The 17,196-nt window shown below is 40.5% G+C and overlaps 1 protein-coding gene across 1 annotated transcript; it reads left to right on the top strand.

The window, feature by feature from the left end:
- The first annotated feature begins 25 nt into the window (after window positions 1-25).
- Window positions 26-17,133, top strand: LOC311280477 (proton-coupled zinc antiporter SLC30A2-like). Its single transcript, XM_084392642.1, has 8 exons — window positions 26-240; window positions 324-508; window positions 682-828; window positions 12,704-12,857; window positions 14,028-14,214; window positions 15,842-15,947; window positions 16,491-16,625; window positions 16,701-17,133. Exons 1-8 carry the CDS (start codon window positions 161-163, stop codon window positions 16,826-16,828), a joined length of 1,122 nt encoding a protein of 373 aa, XP_084248768.1. The 5' UTR covers window positions 26-160; the 3' UTR covers window positions 16,829-17,133.
- The last annotated feature ends 63 nt before the right edge of the window (window positions 17,134-17,196 follow it).

Genomic DNA, 17,196 nt, shown 5'->3' with positions numbered 1-17,196 from the left:
AACTAAACATGGTTTCACGGCACCAACTAACTTTTCCGGCATGTTATAGTAGCAGCGTGTGGAGCGACATGTGGCTTTAAATTGACTGGAAACTTAAAGTTTTACATTAGTTTCAAGCACTAGTTATTTGGAACTTACTATTTGGAAGGATTTTTTGTTAATGGCCTCCATGGTGAATTTGGAGAAAGTCCAGCTGACCAAGCAGAACAAGACCTCGACAGACTCACTTGAACTTTTGGGGTAAGTCTCTCAAACCCGTTCTGCTGTTATTCCAAGTGTTTGATCTCGCTTTCTTCATTCTGTTTTGATTCTTTCCTCTATAGTTTGCTGGATAATTCAGAGGATGAATACCTCAGCACTCAGTTTGAGTGTCAACATGACGCACACGCTTTTCATTGTCACAGCCTGAAAGACACAAGCTTGAAGCACCAGGACAAAACACAGGCCCGGAGAAAGTTACTCATCACATGTGCTGTGTGCTTGATCTTCATGATCGGAGAAGTCGTTGGTGAGAATTTTAAGACGTGCACAGTTTAAACAACCTAGACAGACATACTGTTACTTCTATATGCATTTGAGACCAATCAAGCTTGAATAGCCTATAGTAACAGATGTTATCATCTCCTGTAGCAGGTTGTGTGTGGTACTGTGTTGACTGTGTGTGGTATGGTGTTCTCTTAGGTGGTTACGCTGCTCACAGTCTCGCTATCATGACTGATGCTGCTCATCTTCTCACTGACTTTGGCAGCGTTTTGATCAGTCTCTTCTCGCTGTGGATTTCCTCCAGACCGCCGTCCAAACATCTGACCTTTGGATGGCATCGATCAGGTGTGTGTGGGTCCTTTAGTCTGCTGGATATATATACACTGCCTGGCCAATGCTTAAATAGGCAAATGCTTAAGAGTCTATGATTGGATCATTATTGCAGTGATTCTGTTTCTATCATGTTATATGTTTGGCAGCAGTTCTTTTAACCCTATTTGATAGTGTATAGCTTTTCATTTCTTAAACAACTCTGTAGGAAGACACATAATGGCCATATTCCAGGGGCCTGTTTCAGAAAGGAGGTTAAGTGAAAACTCTGAGTATGTTAACCCTGAAATGAGGGAAACTCTGGGTTTTCTGTTTCAGAATGGGAGGTATGTTAAACCTGAGAAAGTAGAGTAAGTCAAGCCCGTTTCTGAAAGAGAGGTAACTTATACTCAGAGTCAGTTACCATGGTAACTTACTCTGTGTGAACCTAACCTGGTCGGGAGCAGGTTTTCTTCGGTAAACCCAGAGTTTCTATCGGTCTCCTTTTTTAAAGAGGAAGTGGTGTTTAAAGTCAAGTCAAGTCAAGTCATTTTCATTTATATAGCGCTTTTAACAATGTAGATTGTCTCAAAGCAGCTTTACAGAGATAAATGTATAATTTAACGTAAGATTGTTTTGGCTTTATAGCGGTTCTTTAATAAAGTTATTTTCCGGCTAAAGTTAGTTTTGATTGATTCGCTTCCGTCGCAACGATCATTTGTTTTTAAATTAGGGGCCGCTAAGACGACACCATTCTCTCTACACAGACTTTAAACGCGAACCTGTGAGAAACGCTGATGGCGTTCAGATGCGCATTAAGAACGGGTTCTATAGTTATGTGCGTTTGAATATATGTGTGCAAGTTTGGAATTCCCTACAAACCAAACCTAAACAAATTACTGGTGTTTCCTTATAGTTTTGATTCAGAATTTTATTTTATTTTATCAATTCGGGGTAGATACGCAAATTGAGTTTTCCCGACGACGCGTTATCTGTAGAGTGGGAAAGGGATCCTCCATAGGGAGAGACTAGTTGGCACTTCAGCACTGCGTTGACACCGGGTCCAGGCGAAGGTCCTTCATCAGATCTGGAAACGGCCTGGATCCGGCAGGCTGCGGGAAAACCTTGGGATAAACAAAGACACTAAAATTAGCGTAGATGCCATTCTTCTCATGATGTAACAAGTACATCAGGATTTATGGGAAGTGTTCCCGGTTCCAGCTGACCTAATCTATGCAGCCTAACATTGAATTATAGAAGTCTATAATGTATTATGTGAACGCTATGTCAAAGAGATGTGTCTTTAATCTAGATTTGAACTGACAGAGTGTGTCTGCTTCCCGGACAATGGTAGGAAGGCTGTTCCAAAGTTTTGGTGCTAAATAGGAAAAGGATCTACCGCCAGCAGTCGATTTAGATATTCTAGGTATTATCAACTGGCCGGAATTTTGAGATCGCAATAGACGTGAAGGAGTATAATGCGTTAAGAGCTCGCTCAAGTACTGCGGAGCTAAACCATTTAGTGCTTTGTAAGTAATCAGCAATATTTTAAAATTGATGCGATGTTTAATAGGGAGCCAGTGCAGTTTTGACAGAACCGGGCTAATATGGTCATACTTCCTGGTTCTGGTAAGAACTCGAGCTGCTGCGTTTTGAACTAGCTGTAGTTTGTTTATTAAGCGTGCAGGGCAACCACCCAGTAGAGCATTACAATAATCTAGCCTTGAGGTCATGAACGCATGGACTAATTGTTCCGCATTTGTCAATGAGAGCATATGACGTAATTTAGATATATTTTTAAGATGGAAAAATGCGGTTTTACAGATACTAGACACGTGACTTTCAAATGAAAGATTGGTATCAAAGAGCACACCCAGGTTCCTAACCGACGACGAAGACTTAACAGAGCAGCCATCGAGTGTTAGACAGTATTCTAGGTTATTACGTGAGGAAGTTTTTTGTCCAATAATTAGAATCTCTGTTTTTTCAGAATTTAGAAGTAGGAAATTACGAGTCATCCAATTTTTTATATCAGCTATGCATTCTGTTAATTTAGTGAATTGGTAAGTTTCGTTAGGTTTTGAAGAAATATAGAGCTGAGTATCGTCGGCATAACAGTGGAAGCTAATTCCATGCTTCCTAATGATATCTCCAAATGGCAGCATGTACAGAGTGAACAGCAGCGGTCCTAGTACTGAGCCCTGTGGTACGCCATACTGAACTTGTGATTGATAAGACATCTCTTCATTTACTGCTACAAACTGATAACGGTCAGATAAGTATGATTTAAACCATGCTAGTGCAATTCCACTAATGCCAACATAGTTTTCTAGTCTATTTAAAAGAATGTTGTGGTCAATGGTGTCAAACGCAGCACTGAGATCGAGTAACACTAATAGAGAGACACAACCACGATCGGATGATAAGAGCAAATCATTTGTTACTCTAACGAGAGCAGTCTCAGTACTATGGTACGGTCTAAATCCAGACTGAAAATCCTCGCAGATATCATTTCTTTCTAGAAAGGAACATAGTTGTGAAGATACTGCCTTTTCTAGTATCTTTGACAGAAAAGGTAGATTCGAGATCGGCCTGTAATTGACTAATTCTGAAGGATCAAGTGGCATTTTTTTAACAAGCGGTTTAATCATAGCCAGCTTAAAGTTTTTTGGTACGTATCCTAGAGACAAAGAGGAATTAATGATATTAAGAAGAGGATCTATGACCTCTGGAAGCATCTCTTTCAGTAGCTTAGTCGGTATAGGGTCTAACATACATGTTGTAGATTTAGATGATTTAACGAGTTTAGTAAATTCTTCCTCTCCTATAGCAATGAATGAATCAAATTTTTCCTCAGGGAGACTACAATGCACTGCCTGATGCGATACTGTAGTAGACGGTTGCATAGTTATAATTTTATCCCTGATATTATCAATCTTATAAGTGAAGAAGTTCATAAAGTCATTACTGCTGTGCTGCTTGGAACCTTCTGTGTTTGAAGCTTTCTTTTTCGTTAGTTTAGCCACCGTTTCAAATAAATACCTAGGATTATGTTTATTTTCTTCTAATAGGTTTGAAAAATAAGCAGATCTAGCAGCTTTTAAAGCCTCTCTGTAAGCAATCGAGCTCTCTTTCCATGAAATGCGAAATACCTCTAATTTTGTTTTCTTCCAGTTGCGCTCCATTTTTCTGGCTGCTCTCTTAAGGGCCCGAGTGTGCTCGTTGTACCACGGCGTTGGATTATTTTCTTTAATCTTCTTTAAGCGCAAAGGAGCAACTGTGTCTAAAGTGCTGGAAAAGAGAGAGTTAAAAGTTTCTGTTGCAATATCAAGTTTTTCTAAGCTATCCGGGATGCTGAGATGATGAAACTGATCAGGAAGATTATTAATAAAGCAATCTTTAGTAGCAGAAGTGATAGGTCTAACATATTTGTAACACGGAGTCGGCTTTGCAGCCTTGGCTAAATGTAATTTACACGAGACTAGATAATGATCTGAGATGTCATCGCTCTGCTGCAGAATTTCAACGGCATCAACATCTATTCCATGTGATAATATTAGATCTAGAGTATGATTACGACGATGAGTAGGTCCTGACACGTGTTGTCTAACTCCAATTGAGTTTACAATGTCTTTAAATGCCAAACCCAATGCATCTTTTTCATTATCGATGTGTATATTAAAATCACCAACAATTAGTACTTTATCTGCAGCCAATACTAACTCTGATAGAAAGTCCGCAAATTCTTTGATAAAGTCTGTATGGTGCCCTGGTGGCCTGTATACAGTAGCCAGCACAAATCTCAAACGTGATTTATCATTTTTACTATATATTTTTACATTAAGCACTAACACTTCAAAAGAATTATATTCGAAACTTGATTTCTTAGTGGTTTTGAAAATATTACTATAAATTACAGCAACACCACCCCCTTTGCGTTTCAGACGAGGTTCATGTTTATAACAGTAATCTTGCGGGGTGGACTCATTTAAAGTAATGTAATCGCTTGGTTTTAGCCAGGTTTCTGTCAAACACAGCACATCTAGGTTATTATCTGAAATCATATCATTAACAATGAGTGCTTTTGAAGTAAGCGATCGAATATTCAGCAACCCAAGCTTTAGCATTTGCTCATCTGTATTATAGCTGTTTTTTATTTGTTGAACATCAATTAAATTTTTAACCTTAGATGGGTTTAAACATTTTTTGGATTTCCAAAATCGGGGAACAGACACAGTCTCTATATGATGATAGCTAGGTGAAAGAGGCTCTATGTGATAGGATTTATCTGACCTGGGTGACGCGAGGCCGCTAGCAGACGGTTGGTTTAGCCAGTCTGTCTGCTTCCTGACCTGGTGCCCAATTTGTCATGTTTGAGCTCTAAGACTATGAGCCATATTACTAGATAGAAGAGCAGCACCATCCCAGGAGGGATGAATACCATCTCTTTTCAACAGGTCAGGTTTGCCCCAAAAACTTTTCCAATTGTCTATGAATTCTATATTATTACACGGACACCACTCAGACAGCCAGCGATTCAGTGAACACAATCTACTAACTATCTCATCACTCCTGCGAACAGGAAGGGGGCCAGAGCAAATTACAGTGCCTGACATCGTACTTGCAAGTTCACACACCTCTTTAATATTAATTTTGGTGATCTCCGACTGGCGGAGTCGAACATCATTAGTGCCGACATGAATAATGATCTTAGAGAATTTACGATTAGCATTAGCCAGCACTTTTAAATTTGCTTTGATGTCAGGCGCTCTGGCTCCCGGCAAACATGTGACTATGTTCGCTGGTGTCTCTATTTTCACGTTCCGTGTGATCGAATCACCAATTACTAGGGCACAATCAACAGAATTCTCAGTGGGTGTTTCACTGAGCGGGGCAAATCGATTTGTTGTGGTAATCGGAACGGAAGAGTGGTTTTTTGATCCGCGACTAGAGCGATCCCTCACTGTCACCCATTTGCCCGGCTGCACAGGCTCTACTTCAGCTGGAACCGAATCATGTAAAGAGTTCACTATGCTAGGCGCATCCAAAATAGTATCTAAAGCTCTAGCACTCTTACTATCCTCAATTAAAGTTTGGATGCGTGTCTCTAATTCTGAAATCTTCTCTGTCAGCCTAACTGTCTCCTTACATTTATCACATATAAATCCTACATTGCCAACAGAGAAGTCTATGCTAAACATGTGACATGAAGTGCAGGTGACAATAACAGGACAAGACATTACTCACCGTGTTTGTTGACTGATTATTACTTACCTGAGCTTTTGAACTCAAAGGCGCGAGCGCGCGAGAGAAAAATAAATAAATAAAACAGCTGAGCGCACGGGTGGCGCGTTAACAGGCTAGCAGTAGCGAATTAGCGTGTTGTGTTAGTAGTAAGTTAACGGAAGCTAGCGATGTCAATCTGAGATGTTGGGTAAGCTGTATTTAGTATAAACAACTACAAATTGTAGTAAATGATGGTTCAAAACAAAGAAATACGAGGCTAAGACGGAGCTTACAGCACCGAAGCAAACACACTCACAGCAGGCAGCGAGGCAGACAGGAGCAATCGATCAATCGCCTCATTAAACACCTCATTCATTCTTTCAGTACATTTTTATTAAAGGGACACTTCACCCATTTGCATTAAGCTTTGTATTGTTAGAAACCCAGTCATATATTATAATAAATGTGGATTTTTCATCCATTTTTCCCTGAGATGGGAGAAATAAGGATTTAAGTGTTTTACTTCCTGCTTATTATGACGTAAAAATCATCATTTTGCGTCATAATAAGCAGGAAGTCACATTTCATTGAAAAGTGTAGAGACTACAGACACTCGTTCCTCATCTTTCCCAGGGGGCGGGAACCGCTCACGCTACAGGCCTATTACAGATCAGTGGGTGGGACTTGACTTTCTGAAAACTAAAAGCAATATCCTCCATCTTGTTTGGAAGCTAAGCTAACAGGCGCTGTGGAGACAGATGTAAAGTTATGACAATAGCGGAGGAGAGTGCTCAATATGATATAGAGGAAGAGGATTTCAGAAGTCTGATGCTTGAATCAGGTGTTTGTGGCTACCTTTACAAGCCGCATTATAGCGAAGAGCAGCCGAGGCAGAAGACCTGCCTGCCGCGGACGAGGAGCCCGGACTGGCTCGGGTTAGGGCGGACTGGTGGCGCCGGTGATCTCACTATGCAACTACGAACCGCTACGAACACAGAGATAGGGGTCTTGACTGTGGCAAAGAATTTCAACAATGACAACTTCTCCTGGATGAAATCTCTGAATCAGACGAGGACACGGACGTTTGTGTTGTGAATCAGACGAGGACACGGACGTTTGTGTTGTGAACTATCCTAGTTTCGCACCGCATCTGACTGAACATCCAGGTAACGTTACAATGCAATAATTCACCACTTCGAAAGAAATACAAATGAAGAGTAATTCACTAATGAGTTCGCCAACTAACTAGACATTTTGTGTGAAATTAATTTCAAGCTCTGGTGGTAGCTAGCCTTGTAGACGGAAGAGTTATTTCTCTTAGGCAGATATGCGCTTTCTGGATTAGTGGGAGTGGCTTGCGCAGCTGTGCAATGTGGTGCATTGTGGGAGTTGGTGTCTTTCATACAAATGCGTCCTGAAGTTACTTTCTTTCTTTCCTCGGCCAAGAAGGCACCAAATTCAAAATTAATTTTACATTTCGACTACATATATGACCCACTTTCAATAAAGATCAATGTTCCCATGGGTGAAGTGTCCCTTTAATAAAATTAATCTTTTATTAATAAATAAAATATTGCTATTTTTACTGCAGTTTTTTTCTATCATTTTTTAATAAGATGAAGTCTATAACTCCTTAACTGGCAACTGAAAATACAGTAGTAGATTAGAGTTACATAATGTAGTTCTAAACAAATTCTACAGAATTAAACTGTGGCATTTACTGGAAATCACTGAACTGTGTTCATCTGTGCACCAGAAGTTGATGGACCTTCCTCCTGCTGTTCTTCCACACTCTGGGGGCGCGGGGAGATATAAGAATACCCGTTTATATTTAGATTTAAACCTAGATTCTATAGGCTACTCCACATAAAAATGTGAAAAAAATCAGAATGTGTAGATTGTTTGATGTGTAGACACATAATATTAACATTATCTCTGTAGGCCTCTAGAAACTACACTGCTCAAAAAAATAAAGGGAACACTTAAACAACACAATGTAACTCCAAGTCAATCACACTTCTGTGAAATCAAACTGTCCACTTAGGAAGCAACACTGATTGACAATCAATTTCACATACTGTTGTGCAAATGGAATAGACAATAGGTGGAAATTATAGGCAATTAGCAAGACACCCCCAATAAGGGAGTGGTTCTGCAGGTGGTGACCACAGACCACTTCTCAGTTCCTATGCTTTCTGGCTGATGTTTTGGTCACTTTTGAATGCTGGCGGTGCTTTCACTCTAGTGGTAGCATGAGACGGAGTCTACAACCCACACAAGTGGCTCAGGTAGTGCAGCTCATCCAGAATGGCACATCAATGCGAGCTGTGGCAAGAAGGTTTGCTGTGTCTGTCAGCGTAGTGTCCAGAGCATGGAGGCGCTACCAGGAGACAGGCCAGTACATCAGGAGACGTGGAGGAGGCCGTAGGAGGGCAACAACCCAGCAGCAGGACCGCTACTTCCGCCTTTGTGCATGGAGGAGCAGGAGGAACACTGCCAGAGCCCTGCAAAATGACCTCCAGCAGGCCACAAATGTGCATGTGTCTGCTCAAACGGTCAGAAACAGACTCCATGAGGGTGGTATGAGGGCCCGACGTCCACAGGTGGGGGTTGTGCTTACAGCCCAACACCGTGCAGGACGCTTGGCATTTGCCAGAGAACACCAAGATTGGCAAATTCGCCACTGGCGCCCTGTGCTCTTCACAGATGTTGCAGGCAGCAGAACGTTCTCCACGGCGTCTCCAGACTCTGTCACGTCTGTCACATGTGCTCAGTGTGAACCTGCTTTCATCTGTGAAGAGCACAGGGCGCCAGTGGCGAATTTGCCAATCTTGGTGTTCTATGGCAAATGCCAAGCGTCCTGCACGGTGTTGGGCTGTAAGCACAACCCCCACCTGTGGACGTCGGGCCCTCATACCACCCTCATGGAGTCTGTTTCTGACCGTTTGAGCAGACACATGCACATTTGTGGCCTGCTGGAGGTCATTTTGCAGGGCTCTGGCAGTGTTCCTCCTGCTCCTCCTTGCACAAAGGCGGAAGTAGCGGTCCTGCTGCTGGGTTGTTGCCCTCCTACGGCCTCCTCCACGTCTCCTGATGTACTGGCCTGTCTCCTGGTAGCGCCTCCATGCTCTGGACACTACGCTGACAGACACAGCAAACCTTCTTGCCACAGCTTGCATTGATGTGCCATTCTGGATGAGCTGCACTACCTGAGCCACTTGTGTGGGTTGTAGACTCCGTCTCATGCTACCACTAGAGTGAAAGCACCGCCAGCATTCAAAAGTGACCAAAACATCAGCCAGAAAGCATAGGAACTGAGAAGTGGTCTGTGGTCACCACCTGCAGAACCACTCCTTTATTGGGGGTGTCTTGCTAATTGCCTATAACTTCCACCTATTGTCTATTCCATTTGCACAACAGCATGTGAAATTGATTGTCAATCAGTGTTGCTTCCTAAGTGGACAGTTTGATTTCACAGAAGTGCGATTGACTTGGAGTTACATTGTGTTGTTTAAGTGTTCCCTTTATTTTTTTGAGCAGTGTATTTATCCCCATCGTCCTGTGAAGATGAGCATTTGGCCGAGTACACTTTATAACACTATTTGTCATAATTTCTGGTGTATTGAGTAGGCGACTTACAACTGCCTGGGGTTCTGTTGGGACAGGAGGCTCCAAAAGACAGATATTACCATCAGAATCTGTTGGGACCAACAAAAAACCCAACCCAAAGTAAAATAAATGGAAATATCAAAAATAGCAGGATATAAAAAATAACACATATGTAAACCTCTTACATTTTATGAAGGCCCTTTGGTCTTCGGGAGTGACTGGTTCTGATGAAGTCCCTCAGCCAAAAATGCTGCTGCACTGCTAGACACTGGATGCTTTAGTTATTTAATATGTCAAATGTTTGTAAAGTCAGGTAGCCTACACCCATGACATGCTCAAGCCTTACTTGACTGAATTATGTTTTTATATTTAATTTTCAGCTGCTGCCATGTTCTTTTAATACCTGCAGGATTGCACCTACATGAAAATTAAAATTAGGTTGAATAACATACTGTTCTTCCAGTTTCACCGCTCTGATATTATAACAGTTGGGTAAGTTACTTGTATTACTAACTACAAATGCCATCTTTAACAGTGTAATTAGATTAATGTAATAATGACTATCTTTAGAAAGCATTGGTCTACTTTACTAATTACTAAATCCCATATCAACCTCAACCACTTGAACAATACAAGGAGAGACAAGAAACTGCACTTTTAATGCTTTCAAATAAACAATATACTGTACAATTGCATGAATTATTCTTGAATTGACCAAAGTGTGTAGAGGGAGAAGGTTACATTAAAAATATACCTTTTAAAAATGTATGTTAAATATAAAGAATTGTTCTATAGTCTAATGCAATTACATCAGATTTTACTTTAAATTACAGAAGAATTAAGAGTAATCCCTTTAATTAAATTACAGTATTAATGTTCTAATACTGTAAAATTACAGTAATAATGTTTGTACTCTCCATATGCTTGCAGAAGCACATCCAGTTCTGCTGGTGAGAAATATGAAGACCTCTTTTTGTCTGGCGCTGTTGCCATGGTGACTCATAATATCTGTGCTCCATTGATAATGGCTTTTTATAGTTGTGGTGCACGCGCTTAACTCAGAGTAGGTCAACTCAGAGTTGATTGAACTAACTCATTTCAGCTGTTCTGTAACCGAAAGCTCAGAGTTTCCCATCTCAGGGTAAGCCAACTCAGAGTTCAAGTTTTAGCTCAGAGTTGGTTGAACCTTCTTTCTGAAACAGGCCCCAGGAGGACAATGATTCATCAGGCTCAAACTGTGAAAGAATGGTTGGGAGGAGCATGAAGAATCATTTTCACACATGAATCGGCACCTCTGAGTCCAACCTTAAATTCATTGAAAGTCTTTGGGATGTGCTGGAGGAGACTCTACAGAGTCCTGGACTCTTATATTCTCAAGACAAGATCTTGACCAAAAATGTATGCACCTCTTGATGGAAATAACATTACAACATTTATTTCCATCAAGAGGTACATACATTTTTGCAGTTTTGCAAATAAATGCAGCTTTGGTGAGCAGAAGAGATTTAAAATAAATAATAATAATTCCAAACTTTTGACCGATAATATACAGTGCATCCGGAAAGTATTCACAGCGCTTCACTTTTTCCACATTTTGTTATGTTACAGCCTTATTCCAAAATTGATTGAATTCATTATTTTCCTCTTGTTTAATTCTACAAACAATACTCCATAATGACAATGTGAAAGAAGTTTTTTGAAATCTTTGCAAATTTATTAAAAATAAAAAAGTACATAAGTATTCACAGCCTTTGCTCAATACTTTGTTGATCACCTTTGGCACCAATTACAGCCTCAAGTCTTTTTGAGTATGATGCTACAAGCTTGGCTCACCTATTTTCAGGCAGTTTCTCCCATTCTTCTTGGCAGAACCTCTCAAGCTCTGTCAGGTTGGATGGGGAGTGTCGGTGCACAGCCATTTTCAGATCTCTCCAGAGATGTTCAAGTCTGGGCTCTGTTTGGGCCACTCAAGGACATTCACAGGGTTGTCCCGTAGCCACTCCTTTGTTATCTTGGCTGTGTGCTTAGGGTCATTGTGCTGTTGGAAGATGACCCATCGCTCCAGTCTGAGGTCTAGAGCGCTCATGAGCAGATTTTCATCAAGGATGTCTCTTTACATTGCTGCATTCATCATTCCCTCGATCCTGACTTGTCTCCCAATTCCTGCCACTGAAAAACATCCCCACAGCATGATGCTGCCACCACCATGCTTCACTGTAGGGATGGTATTGGCCAGGTGAGGAGCAGTGCCTGGTTTCCTCCAGACATGATGCTTGCGACTCAGGCCAAAGAGTTCAATCCAATTTTGTTTATCATGGTCTGAGAGTCCTTCAGGTGCCTTTTGGCAAACTCCAGGCGGGCTGTCATGTGCCTTTTACTGAGGATGATTGGTGGAGTGCTGCAGAGATGGCTGTTCTTCTGGAAGGTTCTCCTCTCTCCACAGAGAAACGCTGGAGCTCAGTCAGAGTGACTATCGGGTTCTTGGTCACCTCCCTGACTAAGGCCCTTCTCCCATGATCGCTCAGTTTGGCCGGATGGCCAGCTCTAGGAAGAGTCCTGGTGGTTCCAAACTTCTTCCATTTACGGATGATGGAGACCACTTTGCTCATTTGGACCTTCAATGCTGCAGACATTTTTCTGTACCCTTCCCCAGATCTGTGCCTCGGTACAGACAATTCCTTGGACTTCATGGCTTGGTTTGTGCTCTGACTTGCACTGTTAACTGTGGGACCTTATATAGACAGGTGTGTGCCTTTCCAAATCATGTTCAATCAACTGAGTTTACCACAGGTGGACTCCAGTCAAGTTGTAGAAACATCTCAAGGATGATCAGTGGAAACAGGATGTGAATACTTTACATCGGTTTTTATTTTTTTATAAATTTGCAAAGTTTTCAAACAAATTTCTTTCACGTTGTCATTATTGGGTATTGTTTGTAGAATTTTGAGGAGTCTGTAACATAACAAAATGTGGAAAAACTGTATATGATGTCACTAATGTTTATTCCTTTCTTAGGAATTACATTTAACAACTATGCCAACTGTTCCACTGTGTTTCTGTCATTTGTTTTGTCCAGAGGTTTTAGGAGCTCTTCTGTCTGTTATGTCCATCTGGACTGTGACGGTGGTTCTCGTTCTCCTTGCTGTTCAGAGGATCATCAGTGATGATTATGAGATACACAGTGATGTCATGATAATCACAGCTGGATGTGCTGTAGCACTCAACATCTTGTGAGTGATGTTATTTGATTTCATTAGTGGTGTTTGTTAAATCACGCATCACTATTACAACTGTTCATACTCATAGTTAGGTAAGGGAATTAGCACTAACCCTAAATGTTAAACTTTGGCATGAAGCTCATTGTACACCATTTGTGTGATAAGCATGAATGATTTCAGCAATTGTGTATTGCATTGCACCACTCACTTTTCTTGCCAGTGGGTTCAGAAAGATAAACTTAATTTAAAAGTAAAGCAAGTTAATTTTTCTGACCCCATTGACAGATTTTTAAGCTTAACCAATGTAAACATACCTTTATTTAAAGTCCCCCTGTAGTCAATAATTGTATCCTTTTTTTCCTTTGAAAAGAACATGCCTTAAAATTGCTTGAATGTAACTACACCCTTGCCTCATTTAGTATATGTAGTTCTATGAATATGCTTATGAATTAGCTCCGCCTCCACTCTACACTGCACAATGGTATCGCTCTTTACAACGTCTCTCGGCCCCTCGTCGGACACATAAGGTAAATTAATATGATTATCCTTTTGGTTGACTGTTATCAAACAGCTAATAATGTGTTGCTTATGTTACACGAACCATGTTACCGTTCGCCATCTCAGAGTCAGACAGATGCCTTCTCAATGTCAGTGGAGAAAGGCATATAGTTCATCATAACATTGTAATATACACCATACATAAATCGACCCAATTTTTCATATCAACAAAAAACTATACCGGGATAACCTGGCTTCTCCTGGCTAGTATGCTGTTAATGAAATGCTAAAGCTCGCCGGCACGTTGACATGATTGGTTACGAGGTATTTTGTGATGTCAGAAACCACGTTTTTGAGACTCTCTTTGGTTCACCGCGGTTTTTAAGAGAACATACTCAGCAATGGTGTTGACTCATGAATTTGCACATGGTTTGTTTTAAAGCATATTAAAAACACCACATAGACATTTAAACAACATTAAAAACTTGATTTTCACCACAGGGGGACTTTAAGACTTTAACAAGAAAACAAGACAAAAATAGCCTACTAAATTTGCAAAATGTTAACTTAAAGACGTCCCTCTTTAAGTGATTGTAACATTTGTAGACCCACATTAGATTCATTATTATGCATGCTGGGAAATGGCATCTTCCTGTACAGTGTTTTAATGTTTGTTTCCATCAGTTTGGCTTTCATTCTCCACCAGTCTCCGGCCCGTCACTCTCACAGCTCTCTCAGTGTCTCGGGTCATTCTCACGGCCTCACAGAAGAGCACAGGAACACCAGCGTGAGGGCCGCTTTTATTCATGTGCTGGGGGATTTACTGCAAAGTTTAGGTGTGCTGCTGGCTGCCACTATCATCTACTTCAGGGTTAGTAACATTACTACTACTGGCATATACAAAAGTTCTCAGACTTTCACTTTTATGGACATTTAATCAGATTCATCAGATCAGTGAGTCTCGAATGCTGCAGGAAAGTTCCTCCTTACTAACGCTAACACTAAATGAAGTATTTCTCTTTAAATTCACACAGAGGAACACAGGCATAGATCGTCGTATTTATATCAACATGATCCTCTAACTTAAAATCATTCTGTCAAATAAATGCCACTTGCTTTGTATTTCATTATCTAATGCAGGGATTCTCAAACTCTTGTGCCAGCCTAACCTCTTTGACAAAATATTTACTTGAGGCACTCCCTTAGATCCTTAGATTTTAAGTTAATATTTCAATAATTGAACAACATATTTCAATGTTTACAGTTCTGTGACACCATCGAAGCTCCCTGGTTTTTACAGTGCATTGTGGGATGTTTTAGGGAGTGAATGTTTCAGTGCAATGGAAGGATTTTGCAATTGAGATTAGCCATACTGGCCGACTCCCTGATCAGTGCCCTGACTACTGAACTAGAGAGCTGATTGAGACGCCACCCATAGTCTCGGCCTCAGACATTACGCCCACGGATTGTGGGCTGAACGTCTGATGCATTTGCCACACAAAATTGGAAACACTTTGGTAGTTTCAAAGTCTGTCCAATCGTTATCTGATTGGTTGAATTCTACAGGATTTCTGGGAGACGTGTGTCGCGTTCTTTAGCGGTCCGCCTGGAAACAAAGCCGTCGAGATGCCAAACCCCCTTATGGAAGAAGAAATCCATCGTGTTTATAACTGTGGCAATGAGTGCTTATAAGGATCAACTAAATGCTGGGTTTTCAAAATGATGTGAAGTTCCCAGCACCATTGTTGCAGTAAACTTGAACAACATTCTTGAATTAATTGCATGCCAGTCTGTTATTGTGGGGACATCGACTTTACATTGTCACGCCCCTAAACATGACACTAAGCTAAACGAATTGTGATTGGTTGCTTTGTCAGTCAGACGTCCTCTTAGGCGGTCCTTTGGCAAATTAAAGCTTTATGGAGCCCAGACCTTCTGCAGTCAGTCTGAAGGTCTGACTGCGCGAGACTACCGCACCCAAAACATGAGGACCAAGTTCGAGGCCTCTCTCTGTGGAGCTTGCGTGTTTTGCGTCTGATATATGTTGTATGTCCCCTACATGAAAAATAACAGAGACAAAAAAAAGGCTCTTTATTGGCATGGTTCCATGAAGAACCTTTAACATCCAATAAATTTGAACAAAAGCTTCTCTATAGTGCAAAATGCTCCTGGAAGGCCACTGTCCTGCAGAGTTTAGCTTCAACCACAATTAAACAAACCAGAACCAGCTAATAAAAGTCTTACTAAGCATACCAGAAACTTCCAGGCAGGTGTGTTGATGGAAGTTGGAGTTTGAACACCCCTTCTATAGTGAAAAATTGTTCGTTAGAGTTTTAAAATGTTCTTCACACTATGAAAAAATGGTTCTTTTATGGCATCGTTTTGAAAATCCCCTTGAGGAACCTTTATTTTTAAGAGAGTATGTGCAAATACTTTTTTTAACAGCTGCATATGCAATTTAAAAAGCTTTCATAACTGTTGTCTCATTGTCCTAACAGCCTGAATGGAAAATAGCAGATCCAATTTGTACTTTTCTGTTTTCAATACTTGTGCTCGGAACAACATTCACCATCCTGAAAGACATATTCAAAATTCTCATGGAAGGCAAGTGATTAGTTGATCCGTATATGATTGTAAATGCCCTAAATGTTGACACAAAAGCCAATGGTTAAATGGTTCGTTCACCCACAAATTTAAATTCTGTCATCATTTACTCACCTTCATGTCATTCCAAACCTGTAAGACTTTCATTCATCTTTGAAACAAAACTGAATGATGTTTAAAGAAATCTGAGAGCTTTCTGTTCCGCCATTGACAACTACACAACTACCACTTTGACACTTCAAAAAGTTCATAAAGAGATCGTAAACCTAATCCATATGAATTGAGTGGTTTAGTCCAAATTTTCTGAAAAGACAGGATCGCTTTATATAATGAACAGATTGAATTTAGGCTTTTATTCAAATATAAACATTCTTCAGTGCACACATTAGTTGTGATAAATGGAAGCTGGATTAGTTTTACAATCTTTTTATGATCTTCATTTGAGCACTGAAGATAAACGAAAGTCTTATGGGTTTGGAAAGACATGAAGTGAGTAACCCTGTTGGTTTTGGGTGAACTAACCCTTTAATATTTTATCTGAAGGAGTCCCGCATGGCATTGACTTTGACTCTGTGAATGACGTTCTGCTGGCAGTGGGCGGAGTCAAATCTACACACAGTCTGCGCATGTGGTCTTTAACTGCAAGTGAAACGCATCTCTCCGTTCACGCGGTCATAGGTAATACATGTACACGTTTAAATTCTTCTTTAAAAATGTCTGTTGCTTAACCCAAACAAATGATTTAATTTCCAGATGAGCAGACCAGCCCACAGACTGTGCTTATGGACATGACCAAAATACTCCAGATAGAATATGGATTCAGCAATATCACCATTCAAATGGAGTCTTATTGCTTACAGTGCCAGGAACCGATGGACTGACATAGGATTTTAGCTTTTCATTACACAGGTTGAGTGTAATAAACATGTATATAAATATATACATTTTTACATAGTTTTATGTGTCACACGTTTTTGTCGTTAAGGGACTGTATTGTGCACTTTGAAAGACAGAATAACACAGTGACAAGATTATGAAGTGTTCAAAAGGCAAGATGTAAAGATGCTTTATCTGAGAACATGCTATTTCTTTTAGACACAAACTGTGACATGTTTGTCAGCATTTTGTTTATCAGACATTGTGGTCAAAATCTGAATGAAAATAACTGTTTCAAAACCAGCATAAGCCTCTTCTCCTTTTGTTTTCCATGGAAGAAAAAAAACATATGGGTTTAGAACATGAAAAGATA

The sequence above is a fragment of the Rutilus rutilus genome (assembly GCF_951802725.1).
Source record: "Rutilus rutilus genome assembly, chromosome: 21".
Classification (NCBI taxonomy): Eukaryota; Metazoa; Chordata; class Actinopteri; order Cypriniformes; family Leuciscidae; genus Rutilus; species Rutilus rutilus.
The sequence above is the reverse complement of the archived record's forward strand: the minus strand, read 5'-3'. Positions and strand labels throughout refer to the sequence as shown.